This window comes from Cetorhinus maximus, chromosome 6 (genome assembly GCF_964194155.1).
Source record: "Cetorhinus maximus chromosome 6, sCetMax3.hap1.1, whole genome shotgun sequence".
NCBI lineage: Eukaryota > Metazoa > Chordata > Chondrichthyes > Lamniformes > Cetorhinidae > Cetorhinus > Cetorhinus maximus.
In genome coordinates this window covers 129,702,573-129,728,201 of record NC_135884.1, presented here as the reverse complement: position 1 = coordinate 129,728,201, position 25,629 = coordinate 129,702,573, and the positions used below count along the sequence as shown (strand labels likewise).

Here is a 25,629-nt window from a genome sequence, read left to right as displayed (position 1 = left end):
TTTTGTGGTTAAATTTCCCCCAAATGTGCTGGTGGAACAATTACCAATGAGTGGAGTACCCCTATTGGGACAGTGGGTTTTGCAGATGCTGACTCATACGGATTTATCATTTTCTATTTGTTTGCAATTCATTTTTCGATGCTTTTTTTCATGTGCAATCCTACATATACAGCCCAGAAATATTCCATAAAAGTGTGATAAATGTGAGGATACTATTTAGACATGTAGCATCCCAAAGATTATTTAACTAGGAATAAATTCCCAAGACCCCAACTGGACATTGGCTGATTTGACATAATTATGAGCTGTAGTTTGCTACAAAATGTTTGAAAGACAGATTTGCCTATGCAACAACACCACCAACTTCTGGTTTTAACAAAGTTTGGAAGGTGTACACCTTTGATGTAATAAAAAATCCAGAGGCCCTTGACAGGATCTTTATGAAATGAAATTTGATGTCTAATCACATAGGAGATACTAAGGCATATTGGTCAAAGAGGTAGGTTTTAAGAAGCATCTTAAAGGAATAAAGTGAGGTAGAGGTGGAGAAGTTTAGGGAGGGAATCCCAGAATTTGGGGCCTTGGCAGCTAAAGGTATGGCCACCAGTGGTGAAATAATTAAAATCAGGAATGCTCAAGAGCCAGGGTTAGAGGAGCACAGATATTTCAAATGTTTGTGGGGCTGAGGGAGATTTACAGAGCCAGGAAGGGGCAAAACCGTGAAAGGATTTGAAAACAAGAGTGAGAATTTTAAAATAGAGGCATTGCTTAACTGGGAGCTAATCCTAGGCAATATTCCCTTTCAAGTTTAAAAAAAACTCAATAAAAACAATGGTTTTTCACTTCCGTCTATTGGGCACCATATCACATTATCCAGGTGGACACCAGTTAGATATTTCCTCTGGATGCAGAGTAAGTGGCAAGGGGTTATCAATTTAAATTGTCACTCAGAATGAGGAAGAGATTTTAAAAGGAATTCCTTTTAAAAGGGAATGGAATACTTTACCGATGGAGTGGTTGAGGTGGAAAACTTCACAGCTGTTAAGGGAAAAATTTGATGAATACTTGAAGCAGAGGAACATCAAGGGCAGTGAGATTAGATGTAGGAAAAGGGAGATGGGTGACTGGCTGCGTTTGAGCTACATGGAACAAAAAGAATAGGAACACTGGAGTAGGCCATTCAGTTCATCGAGCCTGCTCCGCCATTCAATTGGATCATGGTTGATCTTCTACCTCAATGCTACTTTCCCGCGATATTCCTATATCCCTTGATGTCATTAGTAACCAGAAATCTGTCGATTTCTGTCATGAACGTGCTCAGTGATTGGCTTCCACGGCCCTTTGGGGTAGAGAATTCCAAAGATTCACCAACCTGTAAGTGAAAAAATTCCTCCTCATCACGATCTTAAACGGCCTGCCCCTTATCCTGAGATATGTCCCCTGGTGCTAGACCCACCCACCACCAGTCAGGGGAAACATCCTATCTACACCTAACCTGTAACGCCCCGTAAGAATCTTGTAAGTTTCAATAAGATCTCCTCTCATTCTTCGAAACTGTGGAAAATACAGGCCCACCTTCCTCAGTCTCTCCTGGTAAGCCAGTCCCACCATCCCAGGGATTAGTCTGATGAACCTCGTTGCACACCCTCTATGGCAAGTATATCCTTCCTTAGATAAGGAGACCAAATTGCACACACTACTCCCGGTATAGTCCCACCAAGACTGTATACAATTGCAGCAAGACATCTTTACTCCTGTACTCAAACCCCCTTGCGATGAAGGCCAACATACGATTTGCCTTCCTAATTGCTTGCTGCACCTGCATACTAGCTTTTAGTGACTCATGAACAAGGACACCCAGGTTCCTTTGGACATGAACACTTCCCAACCTTTCACCATTTAAGAAATATCCTGCCTCTGTTTTCTTCTACCAAAGTTCTGGTCGCCACATTATAGGAAGGATGTGATTGCACTGGAGGAGGTGCAGAGGAGATTCACCAGGATGTTGCCTGGGATGAAACCTTTAAGTTGTGAAGAGAGGTTGGATAGACTTGGGTTGTTTTCGTTGAAGCAGAGAAGACTGAGGGGCGACCTGATCGAGGTGTAAAAGATTATGAGGGGCATGGATAGGGAGCAGCTGTTCCCCTTAGTTGAAGGGTCAGTCACGAGGGGACATAAATTCAAGATGAGGGGCAGGAGGTTTAGGGGGGGATGTGAGGAAAAACTTTTTTGCCCAGAGGGTGGTGACGGACTGGAATGTGCTGGCTGGGAGGAAACTTAACAGGACCTTTTCCAGGTTCTTAAATGTAAAATTCTATCATATTATTGTCACTATTTCCCAAAGGCTCCTTTACAGCAAGGTTATTAATTAGCCCTTTGTCATTATATAATACTAAATCTAAAATAGCTCAATCCCTAGTTGGTTCTTCAACGTACTGCTCCGGAAACCATCTCATACATACTCCAGGAATTCGTCCTCCACAGCACTAGTGCTAATTAGATTTACTCAGTCTAAATGTAAAATGAAGTCACCCATTATTATTGTATTATCCATGTTACATGCAGCGCTAATTTGTGCCCAACGTTACCAATACAGTTTGGTGGCCTATAAACAGCTCCCACCAATGCTTGCTGTCCTTTCCTGTTTCTTAGCTCCACCCAAACTGATTCTACATCTTAGATCAAAGCATTAAGATCCTCTCTCACGAATGTACTGATCTCATCTCTTATTAACAGTACTACCCTACTTCCTTTTTGCCTATCCATCCTTAATGATGAATATCCTTGAATATTTAGTTCCCAGTCTCAGTCCCCCGTAACCAAGTCTCTGTAATGGCAATTACATTGCACCCATTTACCTCTATTTGTGCCTTCAAATCATCTATCTTGTTGCAAATGTTGCATGCAATCAGATAGAGTGCCCTTTGCTTTGTCTTTTTAACATTATTCCACATTCTGATCCTATTTGATGCTTGCCTTTACTACTTCTGCCTTCTAATTTCGCTTACTACTTTTCTATTCCCTGTTACCAGTTTTGCTTCCCTCCAATCTGAGCTCCCTCTCAGGTTCCCATCCTCCTGCCAATCTAGTTCAAACCCTCCCCAACAGCACTGGCTCACTCCCTGTGAGGATGTTAGTCTTAGTCCCGCTAAGGTGCAATCCGTCCACCTTGTACAGGTCCCACCTGTCTCAGAAATCTGATGCCTTCCCTCTTGTACTGATTTTCCAGTCACATGTTCAATCACTCGTACCTCCCATTCCTATGCTAACTAGCACATGGCACAGAGAGTAATCCTCAGATTACTGCTTTTGAGGTCCTGCCTTTTCACTTCTTTCCTAATTCCCAAAAATCTGTTTTCCAGACTTCTTCCATCCTCCTACCTATGTCTTTGGTACCAATGTGGACCACAACCTCTGGCTGTTCACCCTCTCCCAGAAGAATGGCCTGCAGCTGCTGTGTGACGTTTTTGACCCTAGCAGCAGAGAGGCAATATGCCACCCGAGTCACATTTATGGCTGCAGAAACGCTGGTCTGTTCCCCTAACTAATGAACCCCCTATCACTATTGCTGTTCCACACTCCTTCCCTCCTATGCAGCTGAGCTATTTATGGTGCCATAGACTTGGCCCTTGCTGCACTGCTGTGAGGAAACATCGTATCCAAAATGGAAAACCGGGTATGTGAGCAAGATCAAGTCAGGACCACTGCACTACCTGCCTAGTACCCTTTGCCTGGCAGTCACCAATTCCCTCTCTTCCTGCATGCTCCTAACCTTTTAGCCTTTTGTTTTTATCTACAATATGACCATCTCCATAAACATGCTATCCTCATAGTTCTCTCCCTCGCTGATGCACCACAGTGACTCCAGCTGCTGCTCAAGTTCTGAAATGCAGATCTTGAGCTTTTACAGCCAGTGACATTTCCTTCAGATGTTTGTCTAGAACAAATGGTGCATCCATGACTTCCCACTTACCAGAGGATGCACATTCCACCCAGCTGAGTGCACACCTTGACACTATCTATTATAAGTAGAATAATTAGCAGTTACTCACCAATACAACAACTTCTCCTGTACCAAAGTAAGAACCAAATACTGGAGGCTGTAAAGGTAGAAAAAGAAAGCAGAACCTCCTTCCTCACTCTCCAAACTCCTAGCTGCTCACACTGTCAAGTCTCAGAGACCCCTGTATTTTTACTAGCTGAGGCTCAGATGAGTCAGCTCTGCTATACCTACAGAAACCAGATTAAGCTAGTTACCTAATTAAATACAACTGCTCTCTAGTAGAGAGCATGTTTATTCCTGCTTAAGACTGGAGCAGTTTAAACTTAAACAAGATGTACTGATGAATTCAAGCCTCACTTGGATAAATAAGATTGAGTATATTGATATAATTAAAGTATCCAGTTTGGTAAATTTGTTAAGAATTTATGATAACCATTCTAATGTCATTGTTTGATTTAATCTCTTTCCCTTTCTCTCCCCTCCCCTCTTTCTTTAAAAAAAGGATATTTTCTTATATGTCCTTAGACCCTGAATTACTGCTGGCTGATAGGTCAGGCTAGCAACCTATTTCTAGGTCTGTGCCCTTGGAAAACCTGCTAGAAAATGCACAAGTAGTGTACTTGTTGGCTAATTATTTTTAATCAATAAATAAAAATCCTATCCTGTTTGGAAAAGCTCTTATTCTACACTGATAGCATCTTCCATTGCATGTATGAAGTGGTACATTAGCTTTAGTTTGTTTGCTGCAAGAACATTTTGTTGTCTAGTACTGAGAACTGACAAAGTAAATAAATTAATTAATTGCTTGGACCAGTTTCATATCAACTAAATTTTTTGATATGTCTACTGTGGCTGAGCGCCTTACATACAGAGGGATAAAGCATTGGAAGTTGTTGACGATAATGTTTATTCCAATTCTGAAGGAGATTTGTGTAACTCATTTGAGGCTTGGGTATTCAAAAAGTAATTACAATTGAGTTGAGGTTTCCTTAATGAGTGGAACAAAACCTCACTTTAAAGCTTCCTCAGCAGTGAAACAATTTTATGTTTTGCTTTTTTAAAAACTTTAAACTTTTCAGTGTTGATGTTTTGGTCTATCATTGTGCAGTTTATTCCTTTGCAGAGCAGAGTACAAGGTAAAGTACAGATGATGCTTGCTTGTGCTAGTGCATAGTCCTTGGAATTATTTCAACTACCCATAGTTTACAGAGAAATAATTTACAGTCAGGTTATTTAACATGTGAATAAATTCCATATTTCATCTTTGAGTTGGCCACCTTGGAAATGGGATTTTCTGAGCTGTGTCCAAACCTTTGCCTATATCACTCTTGAAGTTTCTTCAGAATTGTCTGCTTCTTCTAAATGTAGAGAAGCGCCTTACCTGTGTTCATTTTTTTTTTTACTGACGTCGCATCCAAGACGAGGAATGGTTTGTTAGAAATAAAAACAGAAAATGCTACAAAGTGTCAGTAGTTCAGGTAACGTCTGTGGCAAGAGGAACCAAGTTAATGACCTTTCATCGGAACTGGAAGAAGCGATGTAACAGGTTTTTAATAAGTTACTGAGGCAGGGAAAGGTGGATGAGGGGCTGGGAGGGGATTGCCAGAAAGAACAAAAGAAAAGATCTATTCACCTTAAGTTAAGGATTAGAATACTACTTTGTTACGGTGGAAACATATATAAAATCTTATTTACACAGATTGTGGACAGTTAATGAGCATAACGAATGTACCCCAGCCATGCCCTACTGGACCGTCTACTTTGTCTGATCAACTACTCGTGATAAGCCAGCCAGGGCAGGCACAGACTGAAGGACAAGCCGTTTCTACACTTCTCCCACAGCAGATGACTGACACAAGGCAACTATCGTCTACCATTACTGCTGAACAGAACATGGAGAAGATTGATGACATCCTCGTGACTTTACAGAACCAGGGAAGCAACATCAGCCGAACTTTTAATCCATAGGTAGGATGAATTTGGATACTGTGTACAAAGGCATTTTTCTACCTGTGTAATGAATAAATAATATCGGCATGCTACATTTATGTCCAGGTCTTAACTTTCAATAGTAATTTTGTGCATGTTAAACATGTAATTTTTCCGATTCCTGTTTTACTGATAATGAATGTAGCATGTAAAAATACAGGATCCAAAAAATCCACAGGATGAAATCCCTAATGAAATTTGCAGGATCTGCAAATGCTACCTAATTAACATGGGACCAGCGGTTCCAAATGCCATGATGGGCATGTGTTGCCACCTTCCCACCCCTTCAACCCTATCCCCATGGAAACTTTGACTTGGATTCTGGGTGTGTGGTTGTCCAGCATTGTTCCCCTTAGTTTGCTGAGCAAGGGGACCAATCTGCGCTTCTTCATTTGGTGGGGGGGGGGCGGATCCTCTTCAAGGGTCCAGGCCTCCACTTAAATGGCATACCAGCCATCAGAAAAAAGCCCCTACAGAATCAGAAATAGAAATTCCTGGTATAAAAATTCCCACCTTGGCTTGATCCCTACCTGTCTTTTAACTTATAAAAATCAACAGAGGTTTTGTTCTTTACAAAGTAGCCTGAAAATGGTCAAGAATTGGCAATCCTGGATTTCTGCTCTCTCTGGGATTTTGGCTGGTTTCCAGCCAGAGTTTCAGCAGAAAACCAGCAGAATGCACATGAAATTTTGGGATTTCGGGCCATGTTTTGTTATGTCTTCAAAAATCAAATTGTAGTAGATAGGGATTATATTTTGAACGGCTAATTCAGCAGGAGACAACAGATCTTAGTCAGAAACTGACAAAAGTATTACTTGCACTTATTGATTAATAATGACAACACTGTATACACCAGGAATTTTCTTTTTTATAAAATGCTCTTTGTATTTACTCAATGTTCTTTGCATTTCCTCAATTTCATTGATGCAACCATGTGCAAGCACACGTGAAGCCTAATTTTGATTCAGGCTTAGTAAATAATGGCATATTTGTTTGAAAAAAACTTGCATTTTTATAGCATCTTTTGTGCCATTAAGGCATCCCAAAGCACTTCACAGCCAATCATAGAATGGTTACAGCACAGAAGGAGGCCATTCGGCTCATCACATAGGTGCAGGCTCTGAGAGAGGAACTCGGCTAGTACCACTTATTGTCTTTTTCCTATTGCCCTGCAAATCTTTTCTCTTCAGATAATTAGCCAATCCCCTTTTGAAAGTCACGATTGACTTTGCCTCCAGCGCACTCTCAGACAGTGCATTCCAGATCCTAACTACTCATTGTGTAAAATTTTTTCTTCATGTCACCTTTCGTTCTTTTGTGAATCACTTTAAATCGGTGTCCTCTGGCTCATGACCCTTTCACCAACGGGAACAGTTTCTCCCTATCTATTCTGTACAGACCCCTCATGATTTTGAACACCTCTCAATCTTCTATATAGAGAACAACCCCAGCTTCTCCAGTCTGTCCTCGTAACCAAAGCCCCTCATCCTTGGAACCATAAATTCTTTCTGCACCCTTTCTAATGTCTTCATATCCTTCCTAAAGTATGGTATTTCTGTTATCATCGTTGTGGGTCTTAAATTAGGTTAGCTTTGGTAAGGATCGATAGAGACTGCTGGATGCAAGTCTGTTCTAAACTTCACCTTTTATTGAACATTCTAACTACTGTATATGAAGTACAAGGCTTAGTATGAGTCTTCACATAGAACTATCTCTCAGCATACTCTGTCACGTGATCTTGCATCACTAATGTTGACTGCCTATTTACATATTTAACATTAACCCTTTACACTACATCTACCCCCAAGTCTCTGATCCTATTAATTACATTATTTATATTATCCTACATCTTTCCCTGAAGCCTCTGCCTTCATCCCCTGTTCACAGAGATAGGCATTGTGGTGGTTTCATCAATCTCCCAACCTTGTTTTCAGCTCTCTGAGGATGTACAGGATTCAAATTTTCCATGTTCTCTCTTGAACTCAGTAGAGTAGTATGTGAACCATCAGAGACTACCTGTTCAGGTTGTCTTCCTGATCATGGTAGTTGGTCCATTACATTGAAAGTGGTCGTCTTGTAGATATGATTGTGTTTCAATTTCTTCTCACTATTCCATTTACTGTCTCTACAAGAAAAGATTTGAGATGTGTTTTTTTCCAAAACCTGGCCTTCGCAATTCAGGTCATGGTTCCGCTGGCTGGAGTTCTGGTACATCATGAACACTATGGTGTTGATTATAGTTTCTGGTTTGATGTGCTTGATACTCATACTCCTTCTCCCTTACTCCCTCTATATCTGCTTCTTTGAGACATGGCAAAAGCGTGTGCGGAAGAACAAAAAGTTGAGTCCCCGGTCATCTTCCCATTAGAAGTTCAAACGGAGTCAGACCATTTTGGAGTGGTGTGGAACAGTAGCTCAACAGTGCCACGTTGATATTGTCATTTTTGTTCAACAAAACCTTGACTGTCCTAACTCCTTGTTTGGCCTCTCCATTAGCTTGCGGGTATCTGGGTGAGCTAGTTATGTAAACAAATCCATAGGCTTCTGTGGACTGCTTAAAATATTCGTTGGCAAACTGTGGGCCGTTGTCTGAAATAACTACATTTGGAATGCCATGCATGGCAAAAATTTCTTTTAGTAACGTAATGACAGCTTCCAAGGTGGGACCATGAAGACATTTAGCTTCAATTCACCTGGAGCAGTAGTCAACATCTATGAGGAATGTCTTGCCTTTGAGCTCAAAGATCCATTCCTGAGATGTTCCCACGATCTGGACGGAAATCAGGATACCATCAGTGATTTTCTTTGCCTTTGCTTCTGGTGATCGATTGCACAGGTGATGCAGTTTGAAATAATTTCTAATAATGATTTTGCGTCCCTGACCACCAAATGTAATTTCATACTCTAACATTGCAAATGCCCAGATGTTCCTGGTGTATTCTCTGAAGGTTCTCGAATCTGAGGACTCTGGGTATGACCAGTCTCTCATCATAAGTCAGCGAGCCATCCACGACACTGAGATGTCTTCAATGCTCAAAGTATTGCTCAGGATGAGATTATTTGGAACATATTCTGGCCATCCTTTGGTGCAGTATTCCAAAATTTTAGAAAATTCTTCATCTGCTTTCTATGCCTTTCAAATTCCATTTAGCCTCTGTTGCTGGTAGAAATTTTGTAGTCAATGAGGTATAGGGCTCCACACCTTTGAGAAAATTTATGTCCTTTTGTTCAGGCTTTTCAACAGGAATGCATGACAATGTGTCCGCCATACTTTGTTCTTTACCTTGCTCATATTTGTTCATCCGTTTCATGCTTGATGCAAGCTGCCCTTCCAGGTAATTAATTTCTGGTTCCTTCGCCTGCAGTTCATGGGAATCTTCTGCCTGGTTTTCTCTTGGTTTTGCCACGGTTCTATTAGGTTCTGTTGCTCTCGCTTCAGAGGACTTGTTTCGGTCTTCTCAAGACCTCTAAATAAGTTAGGAAATTTTGTCCTGAATTCTTATGGTTTGTCTTGGCTTCCTGATTCCGCCACTTTATACCTGAGTTGTAAATCTGTGCAAGCTTTTCTGCTTAACAGTGAATCTCTTTGTTTTGGATTTCTCTTCCTGTGATCTGAAGTGCTGCAGTCAACTGTCCCTTGACCTTCATTTCAATGCCTCCTAAACTCTGGAGTCATATGGTTGGAGGAAGTCTTGCTCTAGCCAGTGTTCAGTGTCTGAAAACTTAAACTCCTGATCCAGTGTGAAGTTTGTTTCATGTCCATTGACCATAATGTCTGTGGCAGGGGATGCCTCAGCGGGGCGACAGAAAAGATGGAAACAAAGATAGGAATGAAAGACAGAAAAGCAGAAAACAAAAGTGGAAGGCAAAGGAAACAAGGGCTAGCAGCAAATAGGGCAATAATACAAAAAAAAGTGTTAAAAAGACAAATCTAAAGGCACTGTATCTGAATGCACAGAGCATTTGCAATAAGGTAGATGAATTAACAACAGATGTAAACGGGTACAATGTGATTGCGATCGCGGAGACATGGCTGCAGGGTGACCAGAGCTGGGAATTGAATATCCAAGGGTTCTCGATATTTAGGAAGGAGAAGCAACAAGGAAGAGGAGGTGGGGTGGCATTGTTAGTTAAGGATGAAATCAGTGCAATAGTGAGAGAGGATATTGGTTCAAAATCTAAATGTAGAATCAGTCAGGTTAGAGCTAAGAAGCAATAAGGGACAGAAAACATTAATGGGATTTGTCTACAGGCCTCCAACAATAATGGTAATGTGGGGGACGACATTAAACAGGAAATTGGAGATGCATGGAACAAGGGTGCTACAGTAATCATGGGTGACTTTAATCTACATATAGACTGAGCAAACCAAATTAGCAATAATACTGTGGCGGATGAATTCCTGAAGTGTGTATCAGTTGGGTTTTTTAGACCAGTATGTCAAGGAGCCAATGAGGGAGCAGGCTATCCTAGTTTTGGTATTGTGCATTGAGAAGGAGTTAATTAATAATCTTGTTGTGCAAGGTCCTTTAGGGAACAGTGACCATAAGACGTGTTATGACGCAGCAGATGATGCATGCCAGGCGGATCAAATCCATGAGGGAAACTTGATCATGCGGTCACAATGGTTTTGCAATTTGTATTTTATTTCAAGATGCCTGCCCTGAATTCAGAAGTAATAAGTCCACCAAGACTCTAGAGATTTCTTAGAAAATTAAATTAAACCTTTATTATCAAAACTAAAGATTTCAAGCACATACATAGGTCTACAAATTGCTGCTATAATAACTCCTAATTAATCTGGCTTCCAGTTACACCCCCATTAAGGCAACAGTAAAAACAAATAGACTTAAACAGATCCAGGCAAGTCAACACAATACCCTGGACAGTAGAATTCAAAGTGGTCTTTCCCACCTTCAGTTTCCGTAGACAGCAGGCTTAATGCACTAATACTGGAGGCTTCTCATACTTGTGTTAGATCTTACAATGCCTTCCCTGACACATCACTCATTCTCCTTCCTACATGTTTCTCCCTTTTAATGTAAATCCCATTGTTCCCATATGTCTTTGGAACTTTACCTTTTTCATAATATAAATCTATTCATTGTGCTAATATTGTCAGTAACCTTCGGGAAAAATAAACACACCACTTGGCCTAGCTTCTCTGGCTAAGTGTAACATCCTATCATCTCTTTGAAATTCAAACTACCCTGATTTATCCAAAAATGCAAATTCACCTCACCTCACATTCTAAGACTTCAGCCATGTTTAAGTGTTTAGTATTTGAAACTTAGCTTCTTCTGGTGAGTCAAAGCCTCCAGACCAGCTGTCTCCAATTCAATTAAATACACACACACACTCTCATACACACATACACACACTATCCAAACTCCCCCCCCCCCACACACACACACTATCCAAACCCCACTATTAACCTACTTTTACAATAAATCACCATAATATTATGAGAATTATTATACTTTCGTGACACCTCCTCCTTATGGGAAAATGAACCGTCATAATTTAAAAAGACGGCTTCATTTTCTTAACCCATCTTACACTGCCTCCTATACTTATCTATTTACTCATACTATTACATTACCAGGTGCATGCATTAACATAACAATATATAAACAAATCCTTCATATCAACAGAAAACATTCCAGCCCAGTGTCCAGGCTCTCAATGTCCATTTTTCCCTTTGAGCTTTAAACTCTCAACAATACATCTGCAATAAGATTTTCTTGTCCAGCCACATATATAAACTGTAGATTAAATGGTTGCAGCAATAAACTCCATCTGAATAGCCTTGCACTTCAGTCTCGAAATTTGTCCAGACACCTGAAAGGATTGTGGTCTGTATAAACAATTGCTTCTGACGAATTGTTTGCAACAGAAGTCTCGAAATGCTGCAACGTTAACACTAGAACCAGAGTCTCCTTTTCGATCGTTGAATATCTTCTCTGCTGTACATTCAACATACATGGAACATACCCGATTGGTTTCTCAATTCCAGTTTCTTCATCTTGCAACAGTACGGCCCGAATGCCTATATTGCTTCTGTCAATGGCCAACTTAAATTGCTTGGCACAATTGGGTACTGCCAAAACTGGTGTCGTAGTCAACACTGTTTTCAAACTGTCAAATGCCTTCTGACACTCCAGTGTTCATTGAAACTTCTTGTTTTTAATAGTTCAGTCAATAGAGCAACCACACTGCTAAAATTCGGTACAAATTTCTGAAAAAGTAAAATCCACTCATGCCCAGAAATCTCAAAACTTCTCTTTTTGTTGTAGGCATGGGAAAATCCATGATAGCTTTGACTTTCACATCTCTCTGAGCCACCTTACCATGTCTAATAGTCTGGCCTAGATATGTAACTTGCACTTTTACAAATTCACTTTTAACTAAGTTGATCACCAAGTTAGCTCCTTGTAGTCGATTAAATAATTCTTCCAGATATTGTAAATGCTCCTCCCATGTTTGACTGAAAACTATCAAGTCATCAATATAAACATCACAATTGCTCAGCCCTGCAATTACTTTATTTGTCAGTCTTTGAAATGTTGCAGGTGCATTTTTCATACCGAATGGCATGACTTTAAACTAATGTAGTCCATCTTGCATCACAAAAGCTGATATCTCCTTTGCTCTCTCTCATAACAATACTTGCCAATATCCTCTCAGCAAGTCAACCTTTGTGATAAACTTTGATTGTCCCACTTTCTCAATGCAATCTTCCAACCGTGGTATATGATATGAATCTGTTTTTGCCACTGCATTCACCTTTTGATAGTCCACACACAGTCTTATGTGTTCCACCTGGTTTCAATACCATCACAGTAGGCAAACTCCAGTTACAGCAACTAGACTTAATGATGTCATTTTGAAGCATGAATTCAATTTCTTCCTGTACTTGTGATAACTTTGCCAGATTTAATCTATAAGGATGTTGCTTTATCAAAGATGAAACTTCTACACACTCATTATGTGTAGCTAAATTTGTCCTCCCCAGCATATGCACACAAATAGCTTTGTGACTGCAGCAGCTTCTCCAAATCACTTTGACACTTGTCTGCAAGGTAACTCAATATTACATTTAAGTTTTCAAGTACTCCCTCATTGTCCAATTTGATTAGTGGAAAATCGATTTCAGAATCCCTCATTTCTGCTTCTTTCTCCTTATCTACCACCATTAATACCTCCTTTTGGCCCTCTTCCCTGTCAAAGTACTTTTTAAGCATATTTACATGACACACCCTCTGCTTCTTTCTTCTTTCCGAAGTATTTATTAAATAATTTACTTCACTCAGTTTCTGTTCAATCCTGTAAGGCCCACTAAACCTTGCCTTTAACGAGTCACCCAGTACTGGTAACAGAACTAACACTTTTTCCCCAGCAACAAAACTACGAGCTGTAGCTTTCCTATCTGCCTTCACTTTCATCACTTGTTACAATATCTTTAAATGTATCCTAGCTAACTCACATGCTCTGTCCAATCTTTCTCTGAAGTTTGATACATAATCCAGGAAAGTAGTTTCTGAATTTTGACCCACCAATTTCTCATGAATCAATGTCAGTGGCCCCCTTATCTCATGACCATAGACTAATTCAAAATGACTAAATCCAGTCAATGCATTAGGAACATACCTAATAGTAAATAACAAGAATGGAATTCCCTTATCCCAATCCTGTGGATAGTCCTGACTATATGCCCTCATCATAATTTTTAAAGTTTGATGCCATCTTTCCAAAGCGCATGGTGATTCAGGATGGTAAGTTGTTGACTTAAACTGTTTTATCCCCAAACTGTTCATTACTTCCTTAGACAGGTGTGACATGAAATTTGAACCCTGATCTGATTGTATTTCTTTTGATAAATCATGTCTTGAAAAAAATTTATTCAACTCTTCCACAATTCTCTTTGTTGTAATATTTCTCAAAGGTATCACTGCAGGAAACCTTGTAGACACATCCATTATTGTCAGTAGGTATACTGATTGCCACTTTTAGCCTTAGGGAGGGGTCTTTCACAATCAATCATGACCCTAGTAAAAGGTTCTACAAATGCTGTAATTGCAATTAAAGATGCTGACTTAGTCACTGCTTGCGGTTTCCTTATCACCTGACATGTGTGACATGTTCTACAGAATTTGACTACATCTCTATGCAATCCAAGCCAATAAAAATGTTTTTGTATTTTCACCTGTGCCTTTCTAATTCCTAAATGTCCCCCCATTGGAATTTCATGAGCTATTCTCATGATCACATTTCTGTATCCAAATGGTAGAACAATTTGATGTAATTCCATCTAGTTTTCATTTGCAGAAACCTGAAATGGCTGCCACTTTCTCATTAACACATTACCTTTAAGATAATAACATTCTGAAATACATTCTGCCTCTATTTTTGAGTAAGCTGTCTGATATAACTGTTTTATTTGTGGATCCTTTTTCTGTAACTCTACCTTGAGATAAATACCTTAGTTGTATTATCTTTCATTCTTTCTTCCTGAACAATCTTATCAAAGACAGTGTCAGCTAATTGAACTTCAACACCTTTTTCCTGCCATTTAACTTCCTGTTCTTCCTGTTTCAGCCTGTGAGCTTGTGATCTTGTTATCAACAATCTGGAAACAATCCAGGAGGCTTTCTGCAACACTTCTGTTGAAAACACCTCTACAGGCTGCTCAACTACCATAGGCATCCCCCACATCTGTGACCCAGCTATATCACTACCTAAAATAAATTGAACCTCTTCAATGGGCAATTTTTCCACTACTCCAACAGTCACCTCACCTGTTTTCCACTTACTCTTTAAAGTTACCTTCCACAATGGAATAAATTTAGCATCTCCATGACCCCACTTATTATCACTTGTTCCTGCAATACTTCCTCTGAACAACAAATATCACTATCCCACAACATTAAGGATTGACTAGCTGCTGTGTCCCTTAAAATTTTAATATCTTTACCTACTCCACCCTGTACATATGGAAAGTCTTCCCCATCACATACAAAACCTTTAAACATTTCTGCAACCTGCTCCTCAGAACCCCCTTGGGTAAATTGTGAACACATTTCAACCTCTTTACTTATCTCTGATTCTTCCTGTTTGACATGTACACAAACCACTGGTTTTTCCTGTGTCTGAACCTCGGAACCCACAGTACTTTTACTTCCAGAACTTTTCTGCATTCCAATAATTCCAACAGATTTTCCCTGTAATTTCTAACACACTGACTTTATGTGCCCAACTTTATTACAATGAAAACACCTCAATTTATGAGTGTCACTTCTACCCTCAGCACCTTTTTTAGTCTGAGGGAAAACCACGTGGTAATTTCCACCTACTCCTCTTCCCTGACCACCCACCTTCCCTTCACCTTCCCACTTTCTATCCTTCTCTGATTTAAAAGGGTGACGAAAAAAAGGCTTGGATCTATGAACTAACTTATAATAATCTATCTCTGCTGCTTGTCTTACCATTTTAATTCTCTCACTACTGAAGGAATTGAACCTTTAAATTCTTCCAAAAGAATTACTTCTCTAAGAGCTGTATATGTTGTCTCTATCTTTAATGTCCGTATCCACCAGTCAAAATTACTTTGTTTTACTCTCTCATACTCAATATAAATTTGCCCAGGCTGTTTTCTTATATTCCTAAATTTCTGCCTGTATGCCTCAGAAACCAACTCATATCCACTCAAAATAACCTTTTTTAACCACATCATAGTCCACTGACATTTCTTCCTACAGTGAAGCATAAACTTCATGTGCTCTACCCATTAACCTAGATTGTAACAACAATGGCCAGTTTTCTTGTGGCCATTTCATGTGTTTAGCTATCTTAAATGAAATAAAGAACACCTCCACATCTCTTTCTTCAAACTTCAGAAGAGCTTGCACAAATTTAAACATCTCCCACGGGGTTTTAGGTTAACAATTTTTTCACCATCAGAACTTTCCTGAGCATCTGATGTGTGTTTTTTAAAATCCAGTTTTTGAAGTCAGTACTCTCTGTCCCTTTCCTTCTCTCTCTCTCTCTCTCTCCCCTTCATTGTGAACTTTTCCCCTGGAGATCAAGTTTTTGCATTTCCATTTCTTTTTGAAATAATCTCTTTTTCTTTTGCCTCCAATTCAAGTTTTTTTGGTTCCTTTGCTTGTTCAAATTCAGTCATCTTCCTTTCTAACTGAAGTCTCACTACCTCCAGCTGTGACTCACTAGTGTCAGGTATCACTTCCAACTTTAAATGCTGTTCTATCACTTCAACTATGTCTGCATTCTTTGCCGCTACAGATAACCTCAAGTGCAACTTATCCGGCAACTGTTAACTTGCCCTTAGATACTTTTTATAACCCAATCAGAGTTATATCTTCTACTTCCAAAAAGGTTTTAGCCATGGATACAGCCATTTTTGCAGTCTCACCACTTCAAAAATCCCTCACACCAACTCCTGAATTCAAAGTGCTTCTCGTGCACGTACCCTTAAGACTCACCAACTCCAAACCAATCAAGGAATTTCAAATATCCCGCAAAGAGCACCTAGTTTGTTATGACGCGGCAGATGGTGCATGCCAGGCGGATCAAATCCATGGGGGAAACTTGATCACATGGTCACAACGGTTTTGCAGTTTATATTTTATTTCAAGATGCGTGCCCTGAATTCAGTAGTAATAAGTCCACCAAGACACCAAGAGTTTTTTTTTAGAAAACTAAATTAACATATTATTAACAAAATAAAAGATTTCAAGCACATACATAGGTCTAAAAATTACAACAATATTAAGTCCTAATTAAACTGGCTTCCAGTTACACCCCCATTAAGGCAACATTAAAAACAAATAGATTTAAATAGATTCAGGTAAGTCAACACAATACCCTGGACAATAGAATTCAAAGTGGCCTTTCCCAGTTTTGGTTTCCGTACTCAGCAGGCTTAATGCACAAATACCAGAGGCTTCTCATACTTGTGTTAGATCTTACAATGCCTTACCTGACACATCACTCATTCTCCTTTATACATGTTTCTCCCTTTTAATGTAAATCCCATTGTTCCCATATGTCTTTGGAACTTTACCTTTCTCATAATATAAATCTATTCATGGTGCTAATATTGTCAGTAACCTTTAGGCAAAATAAACACACTGCTTGGCCGAGATTCTCTGGCTAAGTGTAACATCCTATCATCTCTTTGAAATTCAAACTACCCTGATTTATCTAAAACTGCAAATTCACCTCACCTCACAAACCTATCAGCTTTTGATGAGTCAAAGCCTCCAGACCAGCTGCCTCCAATTCAATTAAACCACACACACGCACGCAAACGTGCACACGCTAACGCACACTATCCAAACCCCTCTATTAACTTAGTTTTACAATAAATCACAATAATATTATGAGAATTATTATACTTTTGTGGCAGATGATAGAATTCTCCATTAGGATGGAAAGTGAAGCAGTCTGATCTGAAACTAGGGTCCTAAGTCTAAACAAAGGAAACTACCAAGGTATGAGGCGTGAGTTGGCTAAGGTGGGTTGGGGACCTTTATTAAAAGGTATAATGGTGGATAGGCAATGGCTAGTATTGGCAACAGTTATACTTTCCTTTCTAACGCAAAAACACAACTGGAAAAGTGGCCCAACCATGGCTAACAAAAGAAGTTAGAAGATAGTATTAGATCCAAAGAGGAGTCATATAACATTGCTAGAAAAAGTAGCAAGGCTGAGAATTGGGAGCAGTTTAGAACTCAACAAAGGTGGGCCAAGAGATTGATTAACAGGGGTAGAAATAGAGTATGAGAGTAATCTTGCAAGGACATAAAAGAGGACTGTAAAAGCTTCTATAGGTATGTAAGAAGGAAAAGATTAGTGAAGACAAATGTAGGTCCCTTACAGCCGAAACAGGAGAATTTATAATTAAGAACAAGGAAGTGGCAGAGCAATTGAGCAACTGCTTTCGTTCTGTCTTCACTGAGGAAGACGCAAATAACTTCCCAGAAATGCTAGGGAACCAAGTGTCTCATGAGAAGTAGGAATTGAAGGAAATGACTATTAGTAAAAAATAGTGCTGAAGAAATAAATGGGGCTGAAAGCTGATAAATCTCCAGGGCCTGATAATCTATATCCCATGGTACTCACAAAGGTAGCCATGGAAATAGTGGATGCATTGGTTGTCATCTTAGATCCTAGAACAGTCCCAGTAGATTGGAGGGTAGCAAATGTAACCCCACTATTTAAAAGAGGGAGGGAGAAAACAGGAAATCGACCAATTAGCCTTACATCAGTAGTAGTGAAATTGCTCGAGTCTATTATAAAGGAAGTGATAAAAGAACACTTGGAAAATATCAATGGGATTAGACAAAGCCAACATGGATTTATGAAAGGGAAATCATGGTTGACAAACCTACTGGAGTTTTTTTTGAGGATGTAACTAGCAGAAAAGATAAGGGAGAACCAGTAGATGTGGTGTATTTGGATTTTCAGAACTTTTGATAAAGTCCCACATAAGAGGGTAGTGTACAAAATTAAAGCACATGGGATTGGGGTAATATATTGGTGTGGATTGAGAATTGGTTAACAGACAGAAAAAAGGGAGTAGGAATAAATAGGTCTTTTTTGGAGTGGCAGGCAGTGACTAGTGGGGTACTGCAGGGATCAGTGCTTGGGCCCCAGATATTCATAATATATATCAATGATTTGGATGAGGGAACCAAATGTAATATTTTCAAGTTTGCTGATGACACAAAACTTGGTGGGAATGTGAGTGGGGAGAAGGATGTTAAGAGGCTTCAGGGTGATTTAGACTTGTTGAATGAGTGGGCAAATACATGGCAGATGCAGTATAACGTGGATAAGTGTAAAGTTATCCATTTCGGTAGGAAAAGCAGAATGGCAGAATATTTAAATAGTGATAGATTGAGAAATGTTAATGCATGAAGGGACCCGGGTGTCCTTTTACACCAATCACTGAAAGCGAGCATGTAAGTGCAGCTAGCAGTTAAGAAGGCAAATGGTATGTTGGCCTTCATTGCAAGAGGACTTGAGTACAGGAGCAAGGATGTCTTACTGCAGCTGTACAAGGCCTTGGTGAGACCACATCTGGAGTATTGTGTGCAGTTTTGGTCTCTTTACCTAAGAAAGGAAATACTTGCCACAGAGGGTGTGCAGCAAAGGTTCACCAGACTGATTCCTGGGATGGCAGGATTGTTGTATGAGGAGAGATTGGGTTGACAAGGCCTGTATTTATTAGAGTTCAGAAGAATGAGAGGGGATCTCACTGAAACATATAAAATTCTGACAGGGCTGGACAGACTGGATGCAGCCATGATGTTTCCTCTGGTTGTGGTGGGTGGGGGGGCGCAAAACAAAGGGTCACAGTCTCAGGATATGGGGTAGACCATTTAGGACTGAGATGAGGGGAAACTTCTTCGCTCAGAGGGTGGTGAACCTGTGGAATCCTCTACCACAGAAGGCTGTGGAGGCCAAGTCACTGAATATATTTAAGAAGGAAATAGATTTGTAGACTCTAAAGACGTCAAGGGGTATGGGGAGAGAGCAGGAGTATGGCATTGAGATAATGGACCAACCATGATCATATTGAACATCGGAGCAGGTTCAAAGGGCGAAATGACCTACACCTACTCCTATTTTCTGTTTCTATGCTGTTATTTCTCCCATTGCCTTTTGCATCTTGAATGCTGTTTGTTTTAATTGGTTTGTCTTTAAACTTCTGTCTTAGGAGCTTCTTGCTGCGGTATACAGATTTAAAATGTCCTCTCTTATAGAAATGGCACTCCGCATTTTTGGCGGGACAGTCTTTGCATCATTGCAGCCTTTCCCCGCCACAGGGAGAACACTGAGTAATGGCGGCTACTGTGCTCTCTTTGCTCTTTTCCTGTCTTTGAGTAGGTGTGCTGCTGCTTCTGTGTCCTACAAACCGCTTTGTGTCAGTTGTTTTTCTCCATGAAATCTCCCTGCCATTTTACACGGAGAGGCAGTGACGTAGTGGCAATGTCACTGGACTAGTGATCCAGAGGCACAGGCTAATGCTGTGGTGACATGGGTTCAAATCCCACCCCAGCAGCTGGTGGAATTTAAATTCAATTAATAAATCTGGAATTAAAAGCTAGCCGAATGGTGACCACAAAACCATTGTTGATTGTTGTAAAACCCATTTTGTTCACTAATGTCCTTAAAAGGAAATCTGGCATCCTTATCTGGTCTGGCCTACATATGACTCCTGACCCACAGCAATGTGATTGACACTTAAATGCCCTCTGCAATGGCCTAGCAAGCCACTCAGTTGTATCAGATCATTACGAAGCCTAAAAGGAACGAAACCAAACCAGCATCGATTTAGGCACTGGAAATAACAACAGCCCACCCAGCCCTGTTGACCCGAGAAAGTTGTCCTTACTAACATCTGGGGGCTTGTGCCAAACTTGGGAGAGCTGTCCTACAGACTAAAGCAACAGCCTGACATCGTCATACTAATGGAATTGTATCTTACAGACAATGTCCCAGACACCACCATCACCATTCCTGGCTTCCTGGGTATGTCCTGCCCCACTGACAGGATGGGTCCCACCGATTGGTGGGACAGGACATACCTTGCAGAAGTGGTGGCACAGTGGCAGGAGTCCTGGGGGGAGTTAATATTGTCTCTGGACACCATGAAGTCTCATGGCATCAGGTCAAACACGGGCAAGGAAACCACCTGGTGGTTACCACATACTGATGAATCAATATTCCTCCATGTTGAACACCATTTTGGAGGAAGCTCTGAGAGTGGTGGGGTGCAGAATGTACTCTGGGTGGGGGACTTCAAAGCCCATCACCAAGAGTGGCTCGGTAGCACCACTACTGACTGAGGTAGCCAAGTTCTAAAAGACAGCTGCTCGATTGGGTCTTCGGCAAGTGGTGAGGGAACCAACAAGAGGAAAAATCCTACTTGACCTTGTCCTCACCAGTCCACCTGTGGCAGACACACTTGCCCGTGACAGTATTGGAAAGAGTGACCCCGTGGAGACTGTGCCCTGTCTTCACATTGAGGATATTCTCCATTGTGTTGTGTGGCACTACCACTGTGTTAAATGGGATAGATTTCAAACCGATTTATCAACTCAAAACTGGGCATCCATGAGGCACTGTGGTCAGCAGACTTGTAGACAGCCACAATCTGTAGCCTCCTGGCCTGGCATATCCCCTACTTCACTCTTACCATCAAGCCAGGGGATCAACCCTGGTTCAGGGAAGAGTGCAGGAGGAAATGCCAGGAGCAACAGCAGGCATACCTAAAAATGAGGTGTCAACCTGATGAAGCTACAACACAGGACTATTTGAGTGCCAAACAGCAGAAGCAGCATGCGATAGACAGAGCTAAGCGACCTCACAACCAATGGATCAGATCTAAGCTCTGCAGTCCTGCCACATCCAGTTGTGAATGGAGGAGGACAATTAAACAACTCACTGGAGGAGGACACAAATATCCCCATCAGTGATAAGGGAGCCCAGCATATCTGTGCAAAAGATCAGGCTGAAGCATAAGCAACGATCTTTAGCCAGAAGTGCCGAGTGGATGATCCATCTCTGCCTCCTCCTGAGGTCCCCAGCATCACAGATGTCAGTCTTCAGCCAGTTCGATTCACTCCATCTGATACAAATAAACGGCTGAAGGCACTGGATACAGCAAAGGTTATAGGCCCTGAAAGGGTTCCAACAATACTATTGAACCAGAACTAGCTGCACCCCCAGTCATGCTGTTCCAGTACAGCTACAACACTGGCATCTACCTGGCAATGTGGATAATTGCCCCGGTGTGTCCTATGCACAAAAAGCAAAACAAATCTAACCCCACCAATCGCTACACATCAATCTACTCTCGGTCATCAGCAAAGTGATGGAAGATATCGGTAACAGTGCTGTCAAACAGCACTTACTCAGCCATAACCTGCTCACTGACGCTCAGCTTGGGTTCCGCCAGGGCCACTCATTACAGCGTTGGGCCAGAGGTGGATAAAAGAGCTGAACTCTAGGGATGGTGAGAGTGACTGCCCTTGACATCAAAGCAGCATTTGACCGAGTGTGGCATCAAGGAGCCCTAGTAAAACTGAAATCAATGCAATCTGGGGAAAACATTCCACTGGTTGGAGTCATACCTAGCACAAAGGAAGATGGTTGTGGTTGTTGGAGGTCAATCATCTCAGACCCGGGACATCGCTGCAGGTGTTTCTCAGGGTAGTGTCCTCGACTCAACCATCTTCAGCTGTTTTGTCAATGACCTTCCCTCCAACATAAGGTCAGAAGTGGGGATGTTCACTTACGACTGCACAATGTTCAGCACCGTTCATGACGACTCAAATACTGAAGCAGTCTGTGTCCATATGAAGCAAGGCCTGGACAATATTCAGGCTTGGGTTCACAGAACGACAGAATTTTAATGGCACAGAAGGAGGCCATTCAGCCCATCATGTCTGCACCGACTCTCCAAATGAGCATTATGACCTAGTGCCATTGCCCTGCCTTTTCCCCGTACCCCTGCACTTTGTTTCTATTCAAATAATCATCTAATGCCCTCGTAAATGCCTTAATTGAACCTGCCTCCACCACACTTCCAGGCAGTGCATTCCAGACCCAAACCACGTTGTATGAAAAAGCCTTTTCTCACATCACATTTGTTTCTTTTGCAAATCACTTTAAATCTGAGCCCCCTCGTTCTTGATCCTTTTACGAGTGGGAATGCCTTCTCCCTAACTATGCTGCCCAGGCCCTCATGATTTTGAACATCTCGATCAAATCTCCTCTTGGCCACCTTCTCTCCAAAGAGAATACTCCCAACCTCTCCAATCTATCATCGTAACTGAAGTTTCTCATCCTGGAACCATTCTTGTAAGCCTCTTCTACACTCCCTCCACTGTGTTCACATCCTTCCTATAAAGTGGCACCCAGAACGGTACACAATACTCCAGCTGAGGTCTAACGAGTGTTTTATATGAATGCAGCATAACCTCCTTGCTTTTGTACTCTATGCCTCTAGTAATAAAGCCCAGAATACTATATGTTTTATTAACTGCTCTCTCCACCCTGCCACCTTCAATGATCTATGCACATATACACCAGGTCCTTCTGCTCCTGCACCCCCTTCAAAATTTCACTCCTTATTTTATATTGTCTGTCCATGTTCTTCTTACGAAAATGTATCACCTCACACTTCTCCGCATTGACCTTCATCTGCCACCTATCTGCCCACTCCTCCAACTTGTCTATGTCCTCTTGAAGTTCCACACCATCCTCCTCGCAGTTCACAACACTGCCAAGCTTTGTATCATCTGCAAGCTTTGAAATTGTCCCCTGCACACCAAGATCCTAAATCATTAATATATATCAGGAAAAGCAAGGGTCCCAATACCAACCCCTGGGGAACTCCGCTACAAACCTTCCTCCAGCCCGAAAAATATCCATTGACCATTCCTATCTGTTTCCTATTTTTCAGCCAATTTTGTATCCACGTTGCTACTGTCCCTTTTATCCCATGAGCAATAACTTTTCTCTCAAGTCTGTTGTGTGGTACTGTATCAAATGCCTTTTGAAAGTCGATATACAGCACATCAACAGCATTACCCTCATCGACCTTTTCTGTTACCTCTTCTAAAAGCTCCAGCAAGTTAGTTAAGCACAATTTCCCCTTTAGAAATCCATGCTGGCTCTTATCAACCCATATTTTTCCATGTGACTACAAATTCTATCTGGAATAATTGTTTCTAGAATCTTGCCCACCACTGTAGTTAAACTGACTGGTCTGTAATTGATGTGCTTATCCTTACAAACCTTTTTGAACAAGGGCATAACATTTGCAATTCTCCAGTCCTCTGTAACCTCCCCTGAGTCTAGGGAAAACTGAAAAATTATGGCCAACGCCCCTGCAATTTTTGCGCTCACTTTCTTCACTATCCTTGGATACATCTCGTCTGGTCCTGGTGTCTTGTCAACTTTAAATACCGACAGTGTATTCAACACTTCCTCCTTATCAATTTTGAACCCTTATAGTGACAGAGTTTCCTCGTCTGTCACCATGGCCTGGGTAGCAGCTAGCTCCTTGATAAATACGGATGCAAAGTATTCATTTCATGCCATGGTCCCTTCATCCATGTGTAAATTCCCTTTTAGGTCCTTAATCGGTCCTACTCCTCCTTTTACCACCCTTTTACTATTTATATGCCTATAGAAGACTTTGGGATTCCTCTTTATGTTGACTGCCAGTGTTTTATCATAATCCCTCCACTTCTCTAATATGCTTTTTCATCTCCCCTCTGAACCTTCTATAATCCTCTTGGTTCTCAATTGTATTTTCTACCTGACACCTGTCATAAGCACACTCTTTCTTCTTTATCTTACTTTCTAATTCCTTTTTCATCCAGGGAGCTCTATATTTGTTTGCCCTACCTTTCCCTTTGGATGGAATATACCTTGACCGAACCAATGTGCCCAAACCAATTCTTTTTTGAAGGTAGCCCATTGTTGAGCTACAGTTTTTCCCACCAATCTTTCTTGCCAGTCCATTTGGCCCAGCTCCGTTCTTGCCCCATTGAAGTCAGCTCTTGTCCAGTTAGTTATTCTTGCTCTGGATTTCCTATTGCCCTTTACTATCATCACCTTAAAACGTACAATACAATGATCACTGTCTCCTAAATGTTTCCCCACTGACACTTGATCTGCTTGGCCCACCTCATTTCCAAGAATCAGGTCCAACAATGAGTCTTTTCTTGTTGGATTGGCCACCTACTGCTGTAGAAAATTTTCCTGAACATAGTCTAGGAACTTTTGCCCCTCTCCGCCCTTTACCCTACCACTGCCCCAGTATACATTTGGATAATTAAAGTCCCCCATTATAACTACTCTATAATGCTTGCATCTCTCTGCAATTGCCCTGTAGATTTGTTATTTTATGTCCTTCTCACCAGTGGGCAGTCTATAGATTACTCTGAGCAATGTAATTGCACCCTTGTTCCTTAGCTCTAGCCAAATTGATTCTGTCCTTGAACCCTCTGGGACATCCTCTTTCTCCAGCACTGCAATTCTCTCCTTAACCAATACCGCCACCTTTTTATCTTTTCTGAACGCCTTGTACCCAAGAATATTTAACACCCAGTTCTGCCCTTCCTTGAGCCAGCTCTCTGTTATCGTCACAACATCATATTTCCACATGGCAATCTGCACCTGTAACTCTTATTTACTAATCTCCATGCATTCACATACATGCGTAGTAACCCTGATTTAGATTTTGTTACTTTCTCCCTTACAGCAGCAAGTAACATTTGCACCACACAAGTGCCAGGTAATGACGATCCCCAACAAGAGAAAATCTGGTCATCTCCCCTTGACATTCAATTGCATTACCATTGCTGAATCCCTCACTATTAGTATTTTGGGGATTATCATTAACCAGAAACTGAACTGGACCAGCCATATGAATACTGTGGCTACAAGAGCACGTCAGAGGCTAGGAATCCTGTGGCGAGTAACTCACCTCCTGACTCCCCAAACCCTGTCCACCATCTACAAGTCAGGAGTGTAGCGGAATACTTTCCACTTGTCTGGGTGAGTGCAGCTCCAACAACATTCAAAGCTTGACACTA

At 41.1% G+C, this 25,629-nt stretch overlaps 2 protein-coding genes across 3 annotated transcripts in view; both read left to right on the top strand.

Annotated features, from left to right (window-relative positions):
• The window catches only part of kars1 (lysyl-tRNA synthetase 1), a 531,769-nt gene that overhangs the window by 398,173 nt on the left and 107,967 nt on the right, over positions 1-25,629 (top strand). The gene's annotated exons all lie outside the window — the stretch shown is intronic.
• Positions 1-25,629, top strand: part of nfat5b (nuclear factor of activated T cells 5b) — a 205,639-nt gene that overhangs the window by 162,094 nt on the left and 17,916 nt on the right. For both annotated transcript variants that reach the window (XM_078544498.1, XM_078544499.1), the window contains exon 13: positions 5,703-5,971. In XM_078544498.1, coding sequence (XP_078400624.1) covers positions 5,703-5,971 — 269 coding nt within the window. The remainder of the gene's footprint in view (positions 1-5,702; positions 5,972-25,629) is intronic.